At 40.2% G+C, this 23,926-nt stretch overlaps 1 protein-coding gene across 19 annotated transcripts in view; it reads left to right on the plus strand.

Moving 5' to 3' along the window:
- The window catches only part of SRPK2 (SRSF protein kinase 2), a 312,538-nt gene that overhangs the window by 146,980 nt on the left and 141,632 nt on the right, over positions 1 to 23,926 (plus strand). The window contains exon 1 of one of the 19 annotated variants that reach the window (XM_042964807.1): positions 23,858 to 23,889. The exons of the other annotated variants lie outside the window; for them this stretch is intronic. Coding sequence (XP_042820741.1) covers positions 23,879 to 23,889 — 11 coding nt within the window. The 5' untranslated portion in view covers positions 23,858 to 23,878. Of the gene's footprint in view, positions 1 to 23,857; positions 23,890 to 23,926 lie in introns of those variants that run through there. 19 annotated transcript variants of the gene reach the window in all.

The following is a 23,926-nucleotide window of genomic DNA, read 5'->3' on the forward strand; positions in this document are numbered from 1 at the left end:
TCTTTAAAAAAATGTATTTGAATAAATGTGAAAGCATTTAGGTAATGCCTGTCTCACAGTAGTAACTAGAATTTAGCTGGCTTTTTCCACCATTAAAATTAGAAATACAAACTTTCTTGTTCTGATTCCAGTGTAATCCCAGCAAAATACTCCAGGAGGCCAGGGGCCATATCAATCTTGCTCATGATGAAACAAACACAGATCTATGTAATAAATTGCTAGTGTGGTTATAGTTCATGTAAGTGAAAGTCTTCCAGAAATGTGTTTTAAAACTCATGCTATTATAGATTCAGCTTCTGTATTTACACCAGAATGCTCTTTCTCAAAAATGTAATTAATGAAGAAAAACGTATAGGGAATGTGGGGGAATAGTATTTAAAGAGTTAGCAATACTCCGAATAGATACTGAAGTAGGCTTTAAAAAAAAAAAAAAGATGGTTTTAAAACTTAACAGTGATTTTGTAGTTAAGAAAAACTGTTTTCTGCTTATTAGATTGTTAGACTGTTATCTTCAGTTATTGTTAGATTAGATATTACTTCAAATATTGAGTTTCAAACTTTGTTGATTATAGTACCTTTATTGTTTTTATATAGTCTGGAATGTTACTATTGGAATCAGAAACCACTGTAAGGAAACCGCCTTGTTGCTGGGATGTCTGTACTAGAGAGGGTGCAGGGGCCCATCCTGTGCAGCTAAGCTACCAAGAAAGATGTTTCCTGATGATGAGAGTGAAATGTGTATAGCAGTTTGGCAGTATGTTTGGTTTTTAGATGTCTATAATTTTTGATCAGTCTGTGTACTCCTGAGACTGTGTCTCAAGAAAAGAATATATAAGATATAGGCAAAGGTGTTTGACCAAAGATGTTAACATTATTGTATACATGCAGTCTCCCTAGACTGGAAACAAAGGAATGGTTAACTAATTTTGGTAGATAGGTGTCATGAAGTAGTCTATGCCTATTAAAATGACATTTCGAGAGTTTTTAATAACAGGAGAAAATGCTCATGAAAAGAATGACCTCATATTATGTAAGATATATATGGGTAAAAATTGGGAGGACATATATGGAGATATTCTGGTTTATTTCTGTACACTAGGACTATAAATAGTTTCTTTAGAATTCTGTGATTTTACACATTTCTCATAATGAAAAAGAATTTTTTGTTGTTGTTAATCTGAAGACAAATAAATAGTACTTTTTGAGAAGGAGACACAGGTCGTGTGTCTGACTTGGCCAGGTAGCTCTGGTGAAGGAAGGTGGGTTGAGTGGGGGAGGAGCCCGGGCATCAGAGAAGGTGGTGAAGACTGTTGTTTAAGGCAGACGGATGAATAAGGGATATGCCACAGGAGCAGCAGCATCGAGATTCAAGAGAGCACTCAAAGAATGCTTTGAGGTGTTGAGCCTGGCAAACAGCTGTGGTTGCGGTGAAAGTGGGCAATGATATGATAGTGGTTTGAGATCCTAGAGGAGACGTACGGGGTTTTGCACACTGGTTCAGCAGGCCAGTGGAGATGCTTGTCTGGATCCAGGGTGGGACATGACAGCTGATGCAGCTGGGGGAATGAATATGGTGGTGAGAAAGGTACGGACCAGAGAAGGTGACGTTGCCTGTTCAAGGCCACAGAGCTCATCTTAAATGAGGTCTGTGAACTTTCCAGACTGTGCTTTTAACCACCACTTTGTACTTTTAAACTTTTATTGAAAGGAGTAAAATACCAATTTAGTTTGTAAAGACCTATATTATAAAGGCAACAATATAATCTGGTTTAGAGATTTGCGTGTGTCTTGGGGGGGTCAAAAAGTGGTGAGTGGGATTAGTAAACTTCTTAGACTAATTCACTCATGTAAAATTCAGTTTCTGACTCTTTCAACTCAATATTGCAAATATTTTTAAATTAATGATTTAAAATGGCATCAATTTCTACTCTTTATTTTTTCCTCTTTATATTTCAAAAGGTTATTATTTGGCACTTGTGGTGGCTGTTGTTTCTTCTTCAGTGCTCTTTTAAGACCTTTTAAACAATTCAGGATACCCTCTGAAATGAATTAGCCACAACCTGGGATGACAAAATTAGGGCTAGGAATCTGGGTGTCTTGATAGGCACAAGTGGTTAAGGTGAATTGTAGTGAAAACAGTGTATTAAAATTCTACTAGAATATAGATATGCTAGTTTTGGATTCTTTTAGTGATGTGTTTTATACACTAACAAACTATTGACAGTGCTATTATTTTAGCTAGGTATCACAAGCCAGACTGTCAACAATATAAATTGATCCAAGAATTAGCAGAAACAGGATCACTTAAAGCATTTAGAATACAAAACATTATTATTATTATTATTATTTTTTTTTTTTTTTTTTTTTTTTTTTTTTTTAGAGAACATGTGCACATGCAGGGGAGGAGGGGCAGGGAGAGAGAGAGAATCTTAAGCAGGCTCCATGTTCAGTGTGAAGGACACCAAGCTCAGTCTTATGAACTGAGCCAAAATCAAGATTCAGACACTCAGCCAACTGAGTCACCCACGTGCCCCTAAAATATTAATTTTATTGTCACATTTAGACTCCATCTTTTGGAGAGGGGTGTATTTAGTTTTTTGTCTGCTGATTTGACAACATTAATCATTTAAATGAAATCTTGCTTCATTTTTCACGATTTAAATCATATGTTGAGTTCCTAAAATTCTCCCTAATAAGTAGTAATGAATAGACTATTTAGCATGTATGCTTCTAGGTCAAGTGCACACTAGTTGGAAAGTTTGGCCTGTTCTTGCCACTGGTTTGTGACTGAGTTATTAGGAAGATTGTTTACTCATGAATTCCTAATATATTGAAATATTATCTATTCAATAGAATTTCTTTTTTTTTTTTAATGTTTTTATTTTGGAGAGAATGGTTGTGAGTCAGGGAGAGGGGCAGAGGGAGAGAATCTTTTTTTTTTTTTTAATTTAATTTTAAAAATTTACATCCAAATTAGTTAGCATATAGTGCAACAGTGATTTCAGGAGTAGATTCCTTAATGCCCCTTTCCCATTTAGCCCATCCCTCCCTCCCACAACCCCTCCAGTAACCCTCTGTTTGTTCTCCATATTTAAGAGTCTTTTCTGTTTTGTTCCCCTCCCTGTTTTTACATTATTTTTGCTTCCTTTCCCTTGTGTTCATCTGTTCTGTGTCTTAAAGTCCTCATATGAGTGAAGTCATAGGATATTTGTCTTTCTCTGACTAATTTCGCTTAGCATAATACCCTCTAGTTCCATCCACATAGTTGCAAATGGCAAGATTTTATTCTTTTTGATTGCTGAGGAATACTCCATTGTATATGTATAAACCACATCTTCTGTATCCATTCATCCATTGATGGACATTTGGGCTCTTTCCATACTTTGGCTATTGTTGATAGTGCTGCTATAAACATGGGGGTGCATGTGTCCCTTCGAAACAGCACACCTATATCCCTTGGACAAATACCTAGTAGTGCAATTGCTGGATAGTAGGGTAGCTCTATTTTTAATTTTTTGAGGAACCTCCATATTGTTTTCCAGAATAGCTGCACCAGCTTGCATTCCCACCAGCAGTGCAAAAGAGATCCTTTCTCCACATCCTCGCCAACATCTGTTGTTGCCTGAGTTGTTGATGTTAGCCATTCTGACAGGTGTGAGGTGGTATCTCATTGTGGTTTTGATTTGTATTTCCCTGATGATGAGTGAAGTTGAGCATTTTTTCATGTGTCGGTTGGCCATCTGGATGTCTTCCTTGGAGAAGTGTCTATTCATGTCTTTTGCCCATTTCTTCACTGGATTATTTGTTTTTTGGATGTTGAGTTTGATAAGTTCTTTATAGATTTTGGGTACTAACCCTTTATCTGATATGTCGTTTGCAAAGAGAGAGAGAGAATCTTAAGCGGGCTCCATACTCAGCGCAGAGCCCAGTCTGGAACTCCATTCCACGACCCTGGGATCATCATGACCTGAGCTGAAATCAAGAGTCGGATGCTCAACTGACTGACCCACCCAGGAGCCTCTCAACAGAATTTCTTATACTTTCAGATGAAACCTCATTATTTACTGCTTTGGGGGAAAGAAAGGACTAGGAAATACATTTTTTAATTCGGAAAATTTCTGTTACTCTGTTGAAGTTGAGAACCAGTGTAACATAAGGACATCAGAGTATTATAAGCTTAATGATTTAGAAAATAGTGGGTATACATATACTTTTTTTTTTTTTAAGTTTATTTATTTTGAGAGAAAGAGAGAAAACCAGCAAGGGAGGGGTAGAGAGAGAGGACAGAAGGTCTGAAGTGGGCTCCATGCTGACAGAAGAGAGAGCCCAACTTGGGGCTTGAGCTCACAAACCAGGATATCACAACCTGAGCTGAAGTCAGACGCTTAACTGACTGAGCCACCCAGGCACCCCTCATACACCTTTCCATTTCGATTTTTCATTCAGCACGTATTATTTAATGTCTGTCCTAGTAAAGCACCTGTGTGAGGTACGTAGGCACCAAGGCATAGCTCTTGTCCTTGGTCATCAATCCAACATGATACCTAGTGAAGAGTGACTGACACCCAGCACTGGAAAGCCTCACAGGAACCTGGGTAGAGGAGCTGATTGATCTTCATCTGGGGAGAATCCAGTGGTGACACCTAAATGCTCTTACACATCACAGGGAAAGTATTAAGAGAAGGATGACCAGAAGAAAAGAATTTTATTGGAATTATATATGGCTCTGGCCTGGGTGGGACTATGCAGTTTCTTCAATAAAGAATTCTCAGAACCCCTGCCCAGGGAAAGAGGGAGGAGCTGGGCTTGTGTTTTGGGAGCAGGGTGGAGTAAGGAGTCTGAGAGTCTCACTGTTCACTATCAGAACTGTTTCTTATCCCAATACCTTACCACATCCTCTGTGCCTGATGTTTCCAAAATGTCTGGTCTTTACCAGGATCTGTTGTAATCTGCCTACTCTGAGGGTGAGCAGGTGTGTGGAGAGGGAGCCATGGCTTCATCCAGCTGAGCTCTGTGTGTTCGGCACACTCTCCCCCTGCCCCAACCTCTTCCCACACCCTGGTCATAGTGCTGAGGCTCTCGGGGTTCCAGGGTGGACGAGTTCCTGGTCAGCGTCTGTTTCTGCAGTGACTGTTGGTTGTATATGCTTATGTTCTTCCTGGTGGTTATGTCCTCCATTCACTTTGTTTTCTAAAAACATTGAATTTCTTGTTCCTCAGTTTTTACTTTCCTATTGTCTTTGTTCTCGTGGGTTTTCTTTACTATTATTATTATTATTATTATTATTATTATTATTATTTGAAAAACAGAAGAAAAACGTGTGCTGTTAATCAGTCATGTTTAAATTAGACATTCTTGGGGCACCTGGGTGGCTCAGTCGGTTAAGCGTTCGACTTTGGCTCAGGTCATGATCTCAGGGTTCATGGGTTTGAGCTCTGAGTCAACAGCTCGGAGCCTGGTTCTGATTCTGTGTCTCCCTCTGCCCCTTCCCCGCTCATGTGTGTGCTTGCTCGCGCTCGCTCGCTCTCTCTCTCTCTCTCTCTCTCAAAAATAAACATTAAAAAAAAACCCTATAAATTAGATGTTCTTTAGCTGTGCTTTTCTGATGGAACTCTAATACATAAGGATATAATTATTTATATTTTAATGGAATTAACTAAAAGTTGATTTTACTTGAAGTAGGTGATTGAAAACAGACTGTGGGATTAGGGGAGTATCTTTTAAGAAATATGTGTCTATTAAAGTGGAGGTCCATTTCCTGAAGTCTTCAGGAGCATTAGAAATTCTTATTTGTATCTATGTCTGTTTGTGTGTTTGCTTGTAGAGTTGACCCTTGAACAGCACAGGTTTGAATTGCACAGATCCGCTTACACAGATTTGTTAAATAGATACAGTAAAGTACTGTAAATGTATTTTCCTTATGATTTTAAAAATATTTTTGTCCGAGCTTTCTATATTGTAAGAATATGGTCTATAATACATATAACATAGAAAATCTGTGCTCATTGACTGTTTATGTTGTAAGTAAGACATTCCGGTCATTAGTAGGCTATCAGTAATTAAGTTTTTGGGGAGTCAGAAATTACATGCAGATTTTTGACTGCATGGAGGTTGGTGCCCCTAACCCCCACATTGTTCAGGGCTCAGCTGTGTTTGAATCACAAACACCCTTGAGTGCGTTACTGGTAGACATCTGTTAGAGGTGGTAATGACTCCTCACAGCAGTGATTCCTAACCATGGGTGTGTACCAATCTCCTAGTGACTTGTGTCCAGGATACATTCCAGACCTACTGCGTCACAGTCTCCTGGTTCTAGGCTTTTGTTTTTTGAAAAAGCTTCCCATGATTTTGATGTATAGTCCTTTTTAAGAACTATTACAGCTTCTAAAATAAAAGTAGATTAAATTTTGCATGGCATTTATATCCTACCAGAAATAAACTCCAAATTCTTCATTCAAGGGTGTCAAAATCTGGTCCCAAACTTTCTTTATAGAATTTCTGGGATGCCTGGGTGGCTCAGTTGTTAAGCATCTGACTTTGGCTCAGGTCAGGTCTCGGGGTTTGTGAGTTCCAGTCCCATAACAGGTGAGCTCAAGCCCCGCTTCGGGTGAGCTCGTGTCCCACATCAAGTGGACCCCTCATCAGGTAAGCATGAGCCTTGCTTTGGGTGATCCCTGCTTCTCTCTCTCTCTCTCTTCCTCTCTTTCTCTCTCTTTCCCTCTTTCCTTCTTTCCTTCTTTCCCTCTCTCTCTCTCTCTCTCTCTCTTTCCCTCTTTTTCCCTCTCTCTCTCTCTTTCCCCCCTTCCTTTCTCTCTCTCCTCCTTTCTGTCTCTCTTCCTTTCTCCCTTTCTCTCTCTCTTCCTCTGTCTCTCTCTCCCTTTGCCCCTCTTAGGATTCTCTCTCTCTCTCTCTCTCTCTCTCTCTCTCTGCCCCTCACTCACTTGCACCCTCTCTCTCTTTCAAAAAAAATTATAAATAAAACAGGATATCTGCCAGTATTCTCCCATAGCTTGTACATCAGCATGACTGGATGAGCCCTTTCCTGCTGCCATATAATGCCCATTCATGTCCTCTTGCCCTGAAAGTCCTTTCCTAGCTACCACTTTTTCTTCCTCACAGGTCAGCCTCAGTTGTCACTCCTTTCTCTAAGCATTCTGTGGGACTCACCTGGCCAGAGAGAACATTGTTGTCTTTCTATGTACTTTGTTCTTGTCATTGTATCCACTGGACCTTATAACAGTATTGGAAACTGTATAACTTGAATATGTTTTGAGTTAATAAAGGAAATAACCTTTTCACACCAGTGATTGCCTTGTTTTATATTATTTATGTACCTGTCTGCTACAGTGTTAGACTCCTCGTTCCATGAATGAAGATTCATGGAAGAGAGTTACTGAAGAGAGTTGAGTAAAAATTTCTCGAACACGTAAATGAGGGATGTTCACAGTACGCGGGGATCCAGCCGAATGTGGCACTGCGGGTGCAGTTGCGCAGTTTATGACCCAGGGAAGGGGAGAGAGTATCCCAGGCCCTGTGTTCTCTTTAATCTGACTTCGTAAGATGCTTGTGCTGGTAGAGTACTTTAGTCCCTGCCCTGTCTGAGCTGTGGGTTTGATGTTTTTCGGGACCGTCTTCAGCTGTCAGGTTCACACTGTGGCGTCTGTGACTGCAGGAGAGTCATCGGCAGTATTTGCTATGATGGCTTTATGTTTTGAATCTGTTCCACCTTAGGTAGGGCTTTTCTTGCGCTCGGCTCTGAAGCTTTTGTTTTCTTCCCTGTTAAGTAACTGCCCTTGCAAGGAAGAGAGTAATCTCCAACTAGGTGGCGAAGGTCGGGACTGAGTGCCCCGTGTGTTCATGTCAATGACTGAAGCGTTTGCAGTATTTTACATTTGGTTGTGAAAAGCCCTGGACCTTAACCAGCTGGAGTATGATGGGGGCTTCTGGTAAGAACGTTTCACCAGGGAGAATTCACTGGCAGCAATGATGGTCTTTTTTTCAGTCAACTTTATTAATGTGTAATTTACATGAAGTCAGAATTGACCAGTTTGAGGTGTACAATTCAGTGAGTTGTGACCAGTGCACACATACATGGTGTCATTAGGATCACAATCATGATGTAATATTCATTGGCATCAAAAGTTTCCCTTGCACCCTGTTGGAGGCAGCCCTTCCCCTATCCCCAGCCCCTCACAGTCATTGATCTGCTTTCCATCACTGTAGCTTTGCCTTAAAAAAATTTTTTTTTAACGTTTATTCATTTTTGAGAGACAGAGAGAGCATGAGTGAGGGAGGGCAGAAAGAGGGAGACACAGACTCTGAAGCAGGCTCTGGGCTCTGAGTTGTCAGCACAGAGCCCGATGCCGGGCTCGAACCTACTGATAGTGAGATCATGACCTGAATTGAAGTTGGACGCTTAACTGACTGAGCTACCCAGGTGCCTCTGGCTTTGCCTTTTTAAAATGGAGTCATGGGGTGCCTGGGTGGCTCAGTGGGTTAATCATCCAACTTCGGGTCAGGTCCTGATCTCACGGTTCATGAGATCCAACTCCACATTGGGCTCTACCTTGCCCACAGAGCCTGCTTGGGAGTCTCCCTCTCTTTCTCTCTCTTTCTGTCTCTCTTTCTCCCTCTTTCTGTCTCTTTCTCCCTCCCTCCCTCCCTCTCTCTACCTCCCTCTCTCCCTCTCTGTCTCTCTCTGTCTCTCTCTCTCTGTCTCTCCCTCCCCTCCACTGCCTCTCCCTAGCTCCTGTGCTTTCTCTTTCTCTCTCAAAAATGAACAAATGAACTAAAAACAAATAAAACGGAGTCAGATGCTATGTAGTCATGTGTTTGGCTTTGTCACTTAGCACTTTTTTCACCTAGCACATGCTTTTGACTTCATGTTTTTGACCTTATTATTATTTTCTTATTACTGAGTCGTTGTTCCATTGTTCAGCCGCAGTTTATCTTTTCTGCCATCATCTTTTAGGAGAGCGTGAAACTGGCACAGTATTTGTCTAAGGATTTACTTGACGCCTGTATCTAAAGTGCACATGAACATGGTTTTTCTTGTTAAAAAGGTCATTAAAGTAAAACAGAAAGTGAGACCAACAGACTTGTATGTAATGTTTATAGTGGTTACATGTGCTTGGAGTGGTGTCTCTTAAAGTATGGCCCTTGAACTACTGCATCAGTCTTCTGGGGTTCTTACCAAACATGCACATTCCTGGGCCTCATCTCCGTCTTATGAGTCATGCTCTGTGGTTGGAGAAGTTCGAATGTGGTAAGTGGGCATCGGCACTAGAGAGGACTCATCCCAGTAGGTGTCTGCTCGGATGTTTCCTGTTTAGACTCCTCTCCAGTGGCAGCCGCTACCCACCCACCCTTGCCTCCATGGAGTCTCCTGGTGCTGTAGGAGATCTTTAGTCCCACTAGAAAGTTGGGTCTAGAAACCTGTCACTGCTTCCAGTTGCGATCTAGTGGGGCAAGCTCCATTTCTGGCTCTCCACTCACCAAGCTTTGTGACTTTGAATACCTTATTTACTCTCTGTGCCTAATTATCCTCATTTGTGAAAATGGGGTGGCTAAGTAGTACTTACAGAGTTGCTCAAGGATTAAGTGAGTTAATTTGAGTGAAGTGCTCCAGAATAGTGCTGTTGTTTAAGAGTTTGCTTTTAAAAATACTTTATTTTATTTATTTATTTTCTTTAAGTCTGTTTATTTTGAGTGAGAGAGTGAGCAGGAGAGGGGCAGGGAGAGAGGGAGACACAGAATCCCAAGCAGGCTCCCTGCTGTTAGGCGCAGAGCCTGATGAGGGGCTTCAACCCATGAAGCGAGAGATCATGACCTGAGCTGAAACCGAGAGTCGGACACTTAGTCGACTGAGCCACCCAGGGGCCTCTTAAAAATATTTTAAGCCATGCATTTGTTACCAACCTGGAGATACTCATTCAAGTGTTTATTTTGGTTTACTCACATATGTACCAGTTTGCTAAGAATCACCATTTTTTTCTTGTAATTTAGACCTTCTTTCCTAATTATGTTCTGCCTTTCTGAAATACATTCTTTAGCAGTTTCTTTACAATGGGGTCTGTGAATGGTATACTCAGTTTTTGTTGACTTGAAAATATCTTTGCTCCATATATATATATATATATATATATATATATATATATATATATTATACAAAAGAATGCAGTTATTGGCTCTTTAACACTTTAATGATCTCACACTACTTGTTTGACTTGAAGTTTTTCTTTTGAGATGCTTGGTGACCATGTAATTGTCATTCTCTGTAGGAAATCTGGCTGTTTGTCCCCCTACATTTTTCTCTTTGCTTTGGTGTTCTTTGGTTTTACTCTGTTGTGATTTATTTTTATTCAGCACACTTTGTGCTTTCTGAATCCAAGAATTTATGGTTTTTTAAATCAATTCTGGATGGACAATTCTCAGCTGTTATTTGTTCTAATAGTGCCTTTCCTCCATTTTCTTCCTTTTTAAGAACTCCAAATATTAGATAAATTAGACCTTCTCAGTCTCTACTCGAGGTCTTAACCTTTCTTTTGTATTTTCAGTGTCTTTGTCTTTCTGTGATACATTCTAGGTGATTTCAGATCTGCCTTCCAGTTTGTTTGTGGTCTAATCAATTTAATAAATTTTAAGTCTTTTTTTTTTTTTTTTCCTGCTTATGCTTTAATTTCCTTCCTTTATTTCTGTCAACACTATGGACATACTTATTTCATATTCTGTATTCCACAATACTAGTATCTGAAATCTATTTTTGTTGATTATTTCTTTGTCTTGCTCATAGAATATTGTTTCCTTGTTTATTTGATGATTTGAAAAAAAATTATTAAATTACATTTCCACAATCTTAGTTACTTGGAATCCCAAGGAGGCCCGATTGAGGGTTCATTTCTCGCAAGAGGATTTGTTTCTACTTCTTCCAGGAGCCCAGGAGGGCAGTGACCCAGAAGCACTCTAAATTTCTTGGCTTGGGAGGTTTCCAGGACTGGGTAGGTATTATAATAAATTCATATGCTCACCATGCATGCGGGGAAGCTTGAGATCACAGATTCTTAGGGAGGATTTCCCCTTCCACTGGAATCTGGAGAAGTGCGCTATATGGCCTCCCACATCCATCTCACTGGCTGACCCTAGGTGCCTTGTTTCGCTTCTCTGGTCTTATTTCCTCCTAGAGCCTGTCCTTGGATCCAGGTCACTTTGTTGGAATCCTAACCTACTCTCCCTTTATTCTGGAGCCTCTGGGAATGGATTTGGTGCTTGCAGTATGTCTTGTTTTCTTGGAAAATGTTTTTCTGATGGCTTCATCAGATATCCATCAATCTCTGAGAATGGCCACTCCTAAAGAATAACATTTATGTGCTTTAACATCTTTGAAAAACTATATACACAGTTCCTACAGTAGGTTGGCATTAGTGCTAACTGAAACAACTGCCTTCAGAAATAAAGCTATTTATCTGAAAACATATATTTAAGAACATGGATGAATGAAATTTTAAAGTTTCAGAGGTAGAATGTATTGCAGAGCACTAATAAATCTTCAGGTGATTTAATTTCTGTGCCAGCAGTTCTGAATTTCTTCCCCTTTAGGGAACAGTTTAACATGGAAACAGTTTAATATGGGAACAGTTTGATACGTAAAGGCCATTGTGTGGAACCCTAGTTCACAAGGTCTTTGAGGACTGGGCTTAACTTTGTACTTGTCAAAAAAGACCTAGTTAGAACAAGTCATGTGTTAATGGAGAAGCTTTATGAAGCAATTTGCTTACTCGTTAAATTTTAAAAATTTGTGTTAGACATCTCTCTCTTCTAAGATGATTACAATAGCAGTAGTCATTTGTCTTATTGCCTTGTGGAAATATGTAATAATTAACAGGAGAGATCCTTGTTGAAACTTTCTTAAATCTTTTAGCTAATCTTGACTACAAAATAGATGCGTTTAGAAACAGAAGGGTTAAGAGGTGGGACTGATGCTGGCCTGTGCATTAGGACAGTCACAGGTGAACAGAGAAGGCCAGAGGTCAGCTGACAATATTAGGTGAGATGTGTCCTGGTGTACCTATGATCACAGCCCCCACAGCCTAGGAGGGTGGGGAGGAGAGGATTTCCTACCACCACATGCACAGTTAACATACCAGGTGACTTAGGTATCATCTCTTTTAATTATCATGACCCTCTGACTTTCCTTACGGGCCCAGAGAACTTGTCACTGGCTTGAGTTGTCTGGATTTTTAAATGATAGAACTGGTATTCAAACCTAACCCACAGCCTTTCTACCAGAAAGCTGCATGGCATTTGAACTTTGACCTTTATCCTAACTCTCTAGTTCTAAAGTAGAGTAAGGTGTGACTTGCCTGTGCCTTAGACACATTTACTTTGTTGTTCTTTAGTAAATTCTCCCTAGGTGCTGGAGGGACAGGGGTATCACAGATAGGAACCCCTTTCCCAGCATCTGTTTTCTCTTTCCTGTCTCTTTAAGTTAATAATTTAGGGGCCCCTGGGGGTGGCTTCGTCCGTTGAGTGTCTGACTCTTGATCTGCACTCAGGTCTTGATCTCAGGGTGGTGACTTCAAGCCCTGGGTTGGGCTCTGTGCTGGGCGTGGAGTCTGCTTAAAAGAAGAAAAGAAAAGAAAAAAAATTACTTCAGTAGGCATGCACATGGTACCAAATTGAAAAAGTAGGAAAGGAGTGTGGGGAATTTTGAAAAAGTTAATTGCTCTCTCTGATCACCAGCCATTGAGTTCCTTTCCCTGCAGAAAGCTGTTACTGCCAGTGTCTTATTGCTGCATCCAGAGAGAGATTAAGCCAAGGCACATGCTTCCCGTCTCTGAAACATGATGCATGCCCTATACAGACGCCCTGCACCTTTGTGTTCATCACTGGCATATCCTCCCTGTTGGTAAATATTGAACTGCCGCAGTATTTTTGTGTAGCAACATTATTGGGAGAGAATTGACGTACAATAGAATTCATCCGTTTAAGATGAACGATTCAGCACAGGCCTAGGTCCAGGCGGCAGGGGAGGTTGCAGGTCTTCCCGGGCAGGTTCCCCTTGGCGCTCCCCCACGGAGCAGGTGGAGCAGGCAGCAAGTGGGGCTGCAGCCCCAGACGCTCTCTCCTCCTACTGTGTGGTGACCAAGGCGCCTGTGTGCGGCCTGTGTGGCTGTGTGAGTGGAGGTGACCGGGCCAGAGGGTGGACAGGAGGCTGCCTGGCTGGCCTCCACTTGGGGCCGGAGCTACTCTGCTAGGCTTTGAAACTTTAAAATGAGAATAAGGAGTATTATTTACAAGGAAATGAGAGGGGGGAATAAGTCATCTCTAACCTCTTCCAGCCTTTTTTCATAAGAGAGACTGTATTAAACTTACGTATTTGAAGACTGCAGAATCCTGCCTCCAGCACCAGCAGTTTCTCTGTTTTGTGATCAGCGTGATTCACAAGAACTTCAGTAACAAACAAAATGATCCAGGGGCATCGAAAATACGACTTTGACATTGGTCTGGGATTGGCCATGAGCCCCAGCGTTTTCATTGGTGGGAGTTTCATTTTGAAAAATAAAAGGTCTGGGGCGCCTGGTTAAGCGTCCGACTTTGGCTCAGGTCATGATCTGCGTGGTTTGTGGGTTTGAGCCCTGTGTCGGGCTCTGTGCTGACAGCTCGGAGCCTGGAGCCTGTTTCGGATTCTGTGTCTCCCTCTCTCTCTCTGCCCCTCCCCCACCCACACTCCGTCTCTCTCTCAAAAATAAATAAACGTTAAAAAACATTTTTTTTTTTAAAAAAGAAAAGAAAAATAAAAGGTCTTTTGCGCCTTGCCAGGAAAGGCTCTGTGAGAACAGGTCTAGGTGGCCATGCACATCTGGTGGTGGGCTGGATTGCTATCAAGTATGTATAGAGAACATTCCAAGAAAATATAATTGTATATCAACAGGTTCTCATATACTAGTACAGCCTCATACTACTTAGCACATTTTAAAACTTGAAATAAATCCTTGTTTGTTTGTTTTTTAATTTTTTTTTAACGTTTATTTATTTTTGAGACAGAGAGAGACAGAGGATGAACGGGGGAGGGTCAGAGAGAGAGAGAGGGAGACACAGAATCCGAAACAGGCTCCAGGCTCTGAGCTGTCAGCACAGAGCCCGACGCGGGGCTTGAACTCACGGACGGTGAGATCGTGACCTGAGCCGAAGTCGGCTGCTTAACCGACTGAGCCACCCAGGCGCCCCTCCTTGGTTTTTAATAAACAATACTCAAAATATGTAAAATTTAAGCCAGTAAAAGTCATTTATGTAGCAAGCGAAAACTATACGTTCAAAGGGTTTCCAGTATAAAGAGTTGTGCAGCCACCACCAACCAACCACCTAGTTTTAGAACATTTTCATCACCCTAAAAAGAAGTTCTTAGGCTTGAGTAGTCATCCCCATCCCCCCTTCCGCCATAAGCAGCTACCGATCTTCTGTCCCTCGGTTCTGGGAATTGCATATAAATGGAATCATTCAGTATGATCTGTAGTGACTCTGGCTTCTTTGATTTACCATAACCCACATGGTAGCATCTATCAGTACTTCATTCCTAATTACTGTTTTATTGTTAATGGACATTTGGCACGTTTCGCCTTTTGGCCATTATTAGTAATGATGCTGTGAACATTTACGTGCAAGTTTTTGTTTCGATGCGTGTTTTAGTTTCTCTTTGTTACATACCTGCTGGTGGAATTGCTGTGTCATATGGTAACTCTTGAACTTTTTGAGAAGTTGCCTCCCGTTTTTCAGATGACTGCACCATTTTCCTTTCTCATAAGCAGTGTGTGAGAGTTCTGCTTTTAGCACATCCTTGTCATCACTTGGTATTACCTGTCCTGTTGATTATTACTGATTTTTGATTATTATCCTAATAGTCATGAAGTGGCATTATTGTGGTTTTGATTTTCATTTTTTTGATGGCTGATGATGAACATCTTTTTTAGGAGATTTATATAGTTTTAGCTCTTAACATTTAGGTCTTTGAGATATTAGGAGTTTTTTTTGTGTGTATGATGTGAGTTAGGAATCCACTTTTCCTTTCCATGTGGATATTCAATTGTCCCATCACCATTTGTTGAAAAATCTGTTGACTGTGATATGAGCGTTTATTTCTAGAACTTTAATTCCTGTTTATCTATGTGTGTTGTACCACACTGTGTTGATTACTGTACCTTTGTAGGGAGTTTCGAAGTCAAGAAGTGTGAGTCTTCCAATTTTGTTCTTTTTCAAGTTTGTTTTGGCTATTCCGGGCCCTTGCATTTCCATATGAATTTTAGGAATGGCTTGTCAATTTCTGCCACTAAGGCAGCTGTTATTTCAGTAGGGATTGAATTGCATGTATAGATCATTTGGGGACATATTGTCATCTTAACAGTATTAAGTCTACTGTCTATGAGCATGGGATGTGTTTCTGCTTATTTAGGCCTTCTTTAAATTCTTCCAATAATGTTGTTTGGTTTTCATAGTATAAGTTTAGACACTATTTTGTTAAATTTATTCCTAAGCACTTTATTCTGTTTGATGCTGTTGTGAATGGAATTTTCTTAGTCTCATTTGCCTCGTGCTTTTTAGCAGAGTTGTGTTGTATACACATACCATGATCGATCAGATGTTATTAATAAGGCCTCTCTTGATGCACATTTAGGTTCCAGTACATTGCTGTTTGCAGACATTGTAACCGTGAGTGTATCAGTAAGATGAATTCTGGTAAGGTGTGCTGAGCCAAAGGGTATTCAGATTTTGGACTCACGTGTCAAATTCAAAATGAATATACCCTTTCTGTTTATAATTTTACAGCTTATTTTTCAAACTTCCAGTAGTGGGCTGTATAGGAAAATGTTCCAAACTCTTGTAGTTGATCTTATTTACTTATTAAAATAATAGTATGCTAGAAGAAGTTCATGCTGCTAGAATATTGCCTATAGCAGTGTTGTCTCATAGAGCCTTCTGTGCTGATGGAAGTGTTCTGGATCCGTACTGCCTAATACCATAGCCACCAGGAGTACATGGCTGTCGAGCACTTGAAATGAGGCTAGAGTCACTAAAGCCATGAATTTTACATTTTATTAAGTTGTAATTAATTTGGCTAGTGGCTATTGAATTGTATAATTACAGTTGCTTTTAGATTTAAAACTTGGGGAAGTTTGCAGAAGCCTCGTCCAGAGTGGTACATGTTGCATTATTTCCGGAGCCGCGTGAGGCAATTGTGAGTGGTTATGGTAAGTTTCATCAACATACAGGTCTCAGTAAACAGTTCTTTATTTGTAGCAGTTCTCCCTACACCCATTTGACTTCATACTGCCTACAAACAGAGCTCTTAGATAGAAGCCCATGCAGGTCCTAGGTTTGCTAGTTCTTTTTTTCTTTTTCTTTTTTTAGCGTATATCTCATCCTAATGTAAAAGGTAGGCTTCCATGAGGTTTTTATGCATGTGTATTCTTCAAAATCTGTATTGAAATCTATGAATTTATATTGGTGATTATAGTATGGGTCATTGCTGTGGATGATGAGCTGGGAAGTCAAGAATCTGTTGGTGCCTTTATTACTTTGTACTTCGTGAACTAGGCTCTGCCCTTCACCCTCTCATTCATCATTTATCCTTGGCACTCTGACCTGCTTGGAAAGGCTTCAGCTGCCAGCTGTTTGCTCAGACGTCTACTTCTGTTTACAGCCCAGACCTTCATTTCTTACTGTGGATTCTATATACCAAGCAATCCACTGTATTCCTACACTGCTGGGCATCCCATATGCCTCTCAAACTGAAATGAACTTAAAACAGAAGTAGGTTTTCTCTGAAAACCCTTCCTCCTTCTCCTGTGTCTGTTCTCAATGCTGTCTTACTACCAGAAATTGAGGAAGCAAAGACCCACCTCCAGCAATGGAATGACCAAGTTCTGAGCTATGTTTTTTACCATCTCCTCTCTGGACTCCTCACTAGTTTCCTTGCTTCTGGCTTTTATCCTTTCTACCCATTCTACGTACCAGTTCCTTATGTTCTTTGCAGAAAGCAAATCTTGACCTAAAATTACATTTCAGTGTCTCCTACTTGCTTTAAGGATAGAGCCCAGGGGTGCCTGGATGGCTCAGTTCGTTAAGCATCCGGCTTCAACTCAGGTCATGATTTCACAGCTCGTGAGTTCTAGCCCTGCATCGGGCTCTGTGCTGACAGCTCTTGGAGCCTGGAGCCTGCTTCGGATTCTGTGTCTCCCTGTCTCTTTGCCCCTCCCCCACTCTCACTCTCTCTCTTTCTCAAAAATAAACATTTAAAAAATATTTTAAAAATAAATAAAAACATTAAAAAAACAATAATAATAAAAGGATAGAGCCCAAACTCCTTAGAACTCTGAGACATTCCTCTGTGAGCTGATTGCTGCAGAAACTCTTGCTTATCTCCAGCCACACCACTCCAGAGGCTGTTTTAGGCCTTTGTGCTTCTGGTCACCCTGTTACTTGGGCCTTGGGCCTCCACCCTACCTCCCACCCCTACCCTCCACACCTCATTCTGGTCAGTATCTTAAGATCTCAGGATGAGATGTTTCTGGCTCAGCCTTCTGTCATCTCCTTTTCCATAACAGTACCTGGGAGCATTCGATTTATGTTCACGTGTTCATGTGACAAGGCATTTCTCCCACCCTGTAGACTGTGTATCCCTCAGTGCTGGGCTCCCAGGAAACTTCCTGGAATGTGGCACACACTATTCTATTTGTAGAATCAAAGGATGTCTTTTTTACATGCCTTTGAACTCTGATTTAAACTTTTCTGACAGTCTTTATTCCACTTCAGTAGCACTGTTTTTCCCAGGTCCCACAAATGTTCTGTAAGATATTAACAGTTTCAGTGGCCTATGAATTATGTAGCCCTGTCATATATATATTGTTAGGTGATCAGTCAACTTCTTTGTGGTCTAAAATGTTGGTTAGTTGGGAAGCAGGTTTGTTTACTTACATCTTCATCAACTATTAGTTGGCTGTGTTCCATATTCTAAAAAACAACGTAGTCTTAGAAAATAAGAAGGTCTAAACTTTCTGGCTTGGAATTATGATTGTTTCCATTAGTATCTGGGGCATACTGGGGCACCTGGGTGGCTCAGTTGGTTAAGTTTCCGACTCTTGATTTCGCCTCAGGTCACGATCCCACAGTGGTGGGGTAGATCTCTGGGTCGCACTCCACGCTGAGGCTGCTTAAGATTCTCTCTCCCTCTCCCTCTGCAAATAAATACATAAACATTAAAAACATTGGGGGGACATACTTTTTTTTTTTTTAACCTGTCTTTTCCCATAAAAGAATTGGCCCCCATTCTTGAATACCCAGCTTCTTAATTCCTTTGGCCATTTTAATTAAAAAAAAAAAAAAAAATGCCCAGGCCTCACTGTTGAGGCCAAAATCTGATAAATTAATATGAACTGCTCTGTTACTTACTGAGAACTAACTTGGCAGCTGTACTCATTTTCTATTGCTGTGTAACAAATTACCACACACTTAACAGCTTAAAACAATATGCGTGTATTAGCTCACAGTCCTGTAGGTCAGAAATTAGGGCCGCGCAGCATGGCTGGATTCTCACTGGACTGAAATCAAGCTGTTGGCCAAGACTAAAGTTCTCTGTTGGGACTCAGAGCACTCTTCCAAGATCACTGGTCATTGGCAGAACTTACTTCCTTGCATTGAAGTCCTTGTTAGTCCTTCTAGCTGTTGGCTGGGGACCGTGCTCACTCTGAGAGGTCACTCGAAATTCCTTGCTCTGTGGCCCTAATGGGCAGTTCACACCGTGGATATTTGCTTTCTTCTCAGCCAGCCAGAGCACGTCTCTTTAACTTCTAAGACCAGCGAGAAAAAACTCTCTACTTGTAGAAGGCTCATGTAATTAGGTCAAACCCACCCAACATCACTGCCCAGTTGCCATGTAACATAATATAAAGATGAGAGTGATGTCTTATTCACAGGATCTCCCTGCATTCAGAGGAGTTGGGAATTCTGCAAGGATGAGGGTCATTGGGACTCATTTTCAGAAGTTGGCCTACCACAGCCGACACTTAACATTCAGGTTCAAGTTACATAAAGTTTAGAAGCGTTTTCATTATAGAGGAACACATAAAACTAGTCTGGGTTTTTCTCCTTAGCTGTGCAGCTTTACCCAGTGTTACAGCAAGCCTTTTTGGATAAGCTGTTTTGAGAGAAAATATGTATTGATTGATTCTACCCTTAAGCAGAAATGGCAGATTGCGTATTTCTCTGACTAACAATTTACCATCAAGAATGGGAAAGTAAGAAGGAGGGAGGGAGGAAGAGAGTGAGTTGTAGATTAGGTGGTGGACATAGGAAAGAAAAAAATTGCCTTTGTGTGAATGTTCCTAGGAGAAATTCATTTGGAACTTCTTTTTCTTTATATTTTGGTTAAAACTGAATAAATGAATTTCTTAAATTGTGTCAGTTGCCATTTAGGTTGATAATAAAGGAAAGGACTTCTTTTTCTGCCAAATGTGAAGTTTACTTGTCCTTTTCTCTGCTCGAAAGAAATAGCAGCTGGAAGGAAGTGGGAACTCCCATCTGGTTGCCATGGCAATTTAGAGCTGATCGTGCATGCATTTTGCTAGGGTTCGGTTTTCCTCCCCTTTGTGGTAGAGCAAATGTACTTGAGAAATACAGTATGCAGTAGATAAACATGATAAAATCATCTTAGTATTGTAATATTTGAAGAAAATATTTTGTGTTTTTTCTTAAACTGCATTTTTTATGTTTGGAGTAACGGGAATATTTACTTGTGTTTAATGTAGGGCAAAATAAATGTAATTCTTTGTGAAAAACCTAAATGACTAGTTTCTAAATTTTTTACTCTAGTTGCTAAGGGTGGTACATTGTTGATGTCATATGAGAGCATGTTCTTTAAATTCGTGCCTCGTGTAAACTTGGACATTTAGGTAGACTCTCAGTCTGGTTTTTACGGAACTATGTATTACCTTTCACTGTAAATGTGGCTGGGCAGTTGTGAAGGAGACCATATGTAGCAGGTTTTCTAAATCTAAAGATAGTTATTTCTAATTTTTCTTGGAGAGTGGACATTAAAAGATAGTATACGGGGTGCCTGGGTGGCTCAGTCGGTTAAGCACCCAACTCTTGATTTCTGCTCAGGTCATGATCTCACAGTTCATGAGATTGTGAGATTGAGCCCCGTATTGGACTCCACACTGGGTGTGGAGCTTGCCTAAGATTCTCTCTCTCCCTTGCCTTCTGCCCCTCTCTCACTTGCAAGACATGCTCTCTCTCTCTCTTAAAAAGAAAAAGATATTATATAGTTGTGCAACCTTTTGTTTTTTAAAAAACAGCTTTTTGCAGGTGCTCTGTACCTGTTAACAGTCAATCCCCATTCCCCTTCTTCTTTCTTTCCCCTACCCTCAGCCCTCAGCAACTACTAATTTACTCTGTTCTCTATACATTTGCCTAGTGTGGACGTTTTTATATAAAATGGAATCCTATAACATGTGGTCTCTTCTGCCTAGCATTTTTCATTTAGCGTAATGTTTTCAAGGGTCACCCATGTTGTAGCGTGTGACAGTACTTTCATTCCTTTTTATTGCTGAATAATGTTACCATTTTATTTAACCACATTTTATTTATTTATTCATTTATCACTCAATGCACATTTTTGGTCTGCTATGAATAATGTCCTATGAATATTTTCGCACAAGATTTTGTGGGGACATATGTTTTCATTCCTTTTGGGTATTATACCCGGAAGTGGAATTGCTGGGTTATGTGATAACTCTGAATTCAACGTTTTTAGGAACTGCCAGCTTGCAAAGCAGCTGGGCCATAGAACACTACTGTTACAATTCAGGGTTCTACTTTCTTCATTCTCGACAGTACTTGTCATTGTGGTTTTGATTTCCATTTCCCAAAGAACTAATGATGCTGAACATTTTTTCATATATTTATTGGTCATTTATAGGTCATCTTTGGAGAAATGTCTATTTTAATCTTTTTCCTATTAAATTTTTTTTTGTCAAGTTATGCAAGAGTTCTTTTTACATTCTAGATACAAGACCCTTATCTTGTATGGTTTCCAGATACTTTCTTCCATCATTATATGATGACTTTACTTTCTGGTGGTGCCCTTTGAAACACAAAAGCTCTTAATTTTGATCAAGTTCACTTGCATATGCTTTTAGTGTCAAATCTAAGAAACATTGTTGAGCCCAAGATCATGAAGATTTACTTGTATTTTTTTCCTGTGAGTTTTGGAGTTTTAGCTCCTTTATTTAAGTCTTTGATCCATTTTGAGTTAATCTTTATGTGTGTGTGAGGTAGGGTTATGACTTCATTTTATTGCATGCAGATAACCATTTGTCCCAGTACCATTTGTTGGAAAGACCATTCGTTCACCATTTAATTGTGTTGGCACCCTTGTTGAAAATATTTATGGGTTCCCTGCATGGCTTGCTAAGGGCTTCTAACAACCCTTTTTTAATTATTATTTTTTAATTTAAATCCCAGTTGGTTAACATAACAATTTCAGCAGTAGAGTTTAGTGATTCATCACTTACATGTAACACCAAGTGCTTATCCCGACAAATGCCCTCCTTAAAGCCCATCACCCATTTAGCCCATCCCCCCATCCAATACCCACCAGCAACCCTCTGTTTGTTCTCTGTATTTAAGAGTCTCTTATGGTTTGTCTTCCTCTCTGTTTTTAAATTTTCTTTTAATGTTTATTTTCATTTTTGAGGGGGGTGGCATGAGCGGGGGAGGGACAGAGAGAGGGAGACACAGAAGCCGAAGCAGGCTCCATTCAGAGCGTGATGCAGTGCTTGAACTCATGAACCTCAAGATCATGAACTGAGCCCAAGTTGGATGTTTAATGAACTGAGCCACCCAGGCACGCCCCGCTGCCTGTGTAAAATTTTTTTTTAAATCCCTCTCTGTTTTTATCTTACTTTTGCTTCCCTTCCCCTATATTCATCTGTTTTGTTTCTTAAATTCCACATATGAGTGAAATTATATGATACTTCTTTTTCTCTGACTGACTTCGCTTAGCCTAATACACTCCAGTTCCATCCATGTTATTGGAAATGGCAAGAATTCATTCTTTTTGGTCACTGAGTAATAAATATTCCATTGTATATATAAACCACATCTTCTTTATCCATTTGTCAGTTGATGGACATTTTGCTCTTTTCATACTTTGGCTATTGTTGATAGTGCGGCTGTAAACATTGGGGTGCATGTGCCCCTTCGAATAAGAATTTTTGTATCCTTTAGTTAAATACCTAGTAGTGCAACTGCTGGGTTTGGGTAGTTCTATTTTTAATTTTTTGAGGAACCTCCATACTGTTTTCCAGAGTGGTTGCACCAGTTTGCATTCCCACCAACAGTACAAAAGGGTTCCTCTTTTTCTGCATCCTCACCAACATCTTGTTGTTGCTTGAGTTGTTGATTTTAGCCATTCTGACAGGGGTGAGGTGGTATCGATCTCATTGTGGTTATGGTTTGTATTTCCTTGATGATGGGTGATGAGCATTTGTTCATGTGTCTCTTAGCCACCTGGATGTCTTTGGAAAAGTGTCTATTCATGTCATTTGCCCATTTCTTCACAGGATTATTTGTTTTTTGGGTGTTGAGTTTGTAAGTTCTTTGTATTTTGGATACTAGCCCTTTGTCTGATAATGTCATTTGCAAATACTTTCTCCCATTCCATCGGTTGCCTTTTAGTTTTGCTGATTGTTTTATCTTGATGAGGTCCCAATAGTTGGTTTTTGCTTTTGTTTTCCTTGCCTCCAGAGACATGTCAAGTAAGAAGTTGCTGTGGTGAAGGGCCTGTTCTCTCTTCTAGGATTTTGATGCTTCCTGTCGTACGTTTAGGTCTTTCACTGATTTTGAGTTTATTTTTGTGTATGGTGTAAGAAAGTGGTCCAGGTTCATTCTTCTGCATGTGGCTGTCTAGTTTTCCCAACACCATTTGCTGAGGAGACCATCTTTTTTCCATTGGGTATTCTTTCTTGTTTTGGCAAAGATTAGTTGGCCATACATTTGTGGGTCCATTTCTGGGTTCTGTGTTCTGCTCCATTGATCTATGTGTCTTGTTTCTGTGCTGCCACCATACTGTCTTGATGAGTACAGCTTTGTAATACAGCTTGAAGCCCAGAATTGTGATGCCTCCAGCTTTGAATTTGTTTTTCAACATTACTTTGGCTATTTGGAGTCTTTTCTGGTTCCATACAAATTTTACAATTGTTCTAGGTCTGTGAAGAATGCTGGTGTTTTTTTGATAGGGATTGTATTGAGTATGTTGATTACTTTGGGTAGTATCGACATTTTGACACTGTTTGTTCTTCTAATCCATGAGCCTGGAATGTTTTTCCATTTCTTTGTGTCTTCAATTCCTTTCATAAGCCTTCTATAGTTCTCAGCATATATGTTTTTCACTGTTTTTGTTAGGTTTATTCCTAGGTGTTTTATGGGTTTTTGTGCAATTGAAAACAGGATTGATTCCTTGATATTTCTTTCTGCTGCTTCATTATTGGTGTATAGAAATGCAACTTATTCCTGTACATTGATTTTATGTACTGCAACTTTGTTGAATTCATGTATCAGTTCTAGCAGTTTTTGGTGGAATCTTTTGGATTTTCCACATAGAGTATCATGTCGTCTGCAGAGAATGAAAGTTTTACTTCCTCCTTGCTGATTTGGGTGCCTTTTGTTTCTTTCTGCTGTCTGATTGCTGAGGCTAGGACTTCCAACACTATGTTGAGCAACAGTGGTGAGAGTGGACATCCCTGTCATGTTCCTGACCCTATGGGGAAAGCTCAGTTTTTCCCCATTGAGGATGATATTAGCGGTGGGTCTTTCATATGTGGCCTTTATGATCTTGAGGTATGATCCTTTTATCCCTACTTTCTTGAGGGTTTTT

This window comes from Panthera tigris, chromosome A2 (genome assembly GCF_018350195.1).
Source record: "Panthera tigris isolate Pti1 chromosome A2, P.tigris_Pti1_mat1.1, whole genome shotgun sequence".
NCBI classification, from domain to species: Eukaryota; Metazoa; Chordata; class Mammalia; order Carnivora; family Felidae; genus Panthera; species Panthera tigris.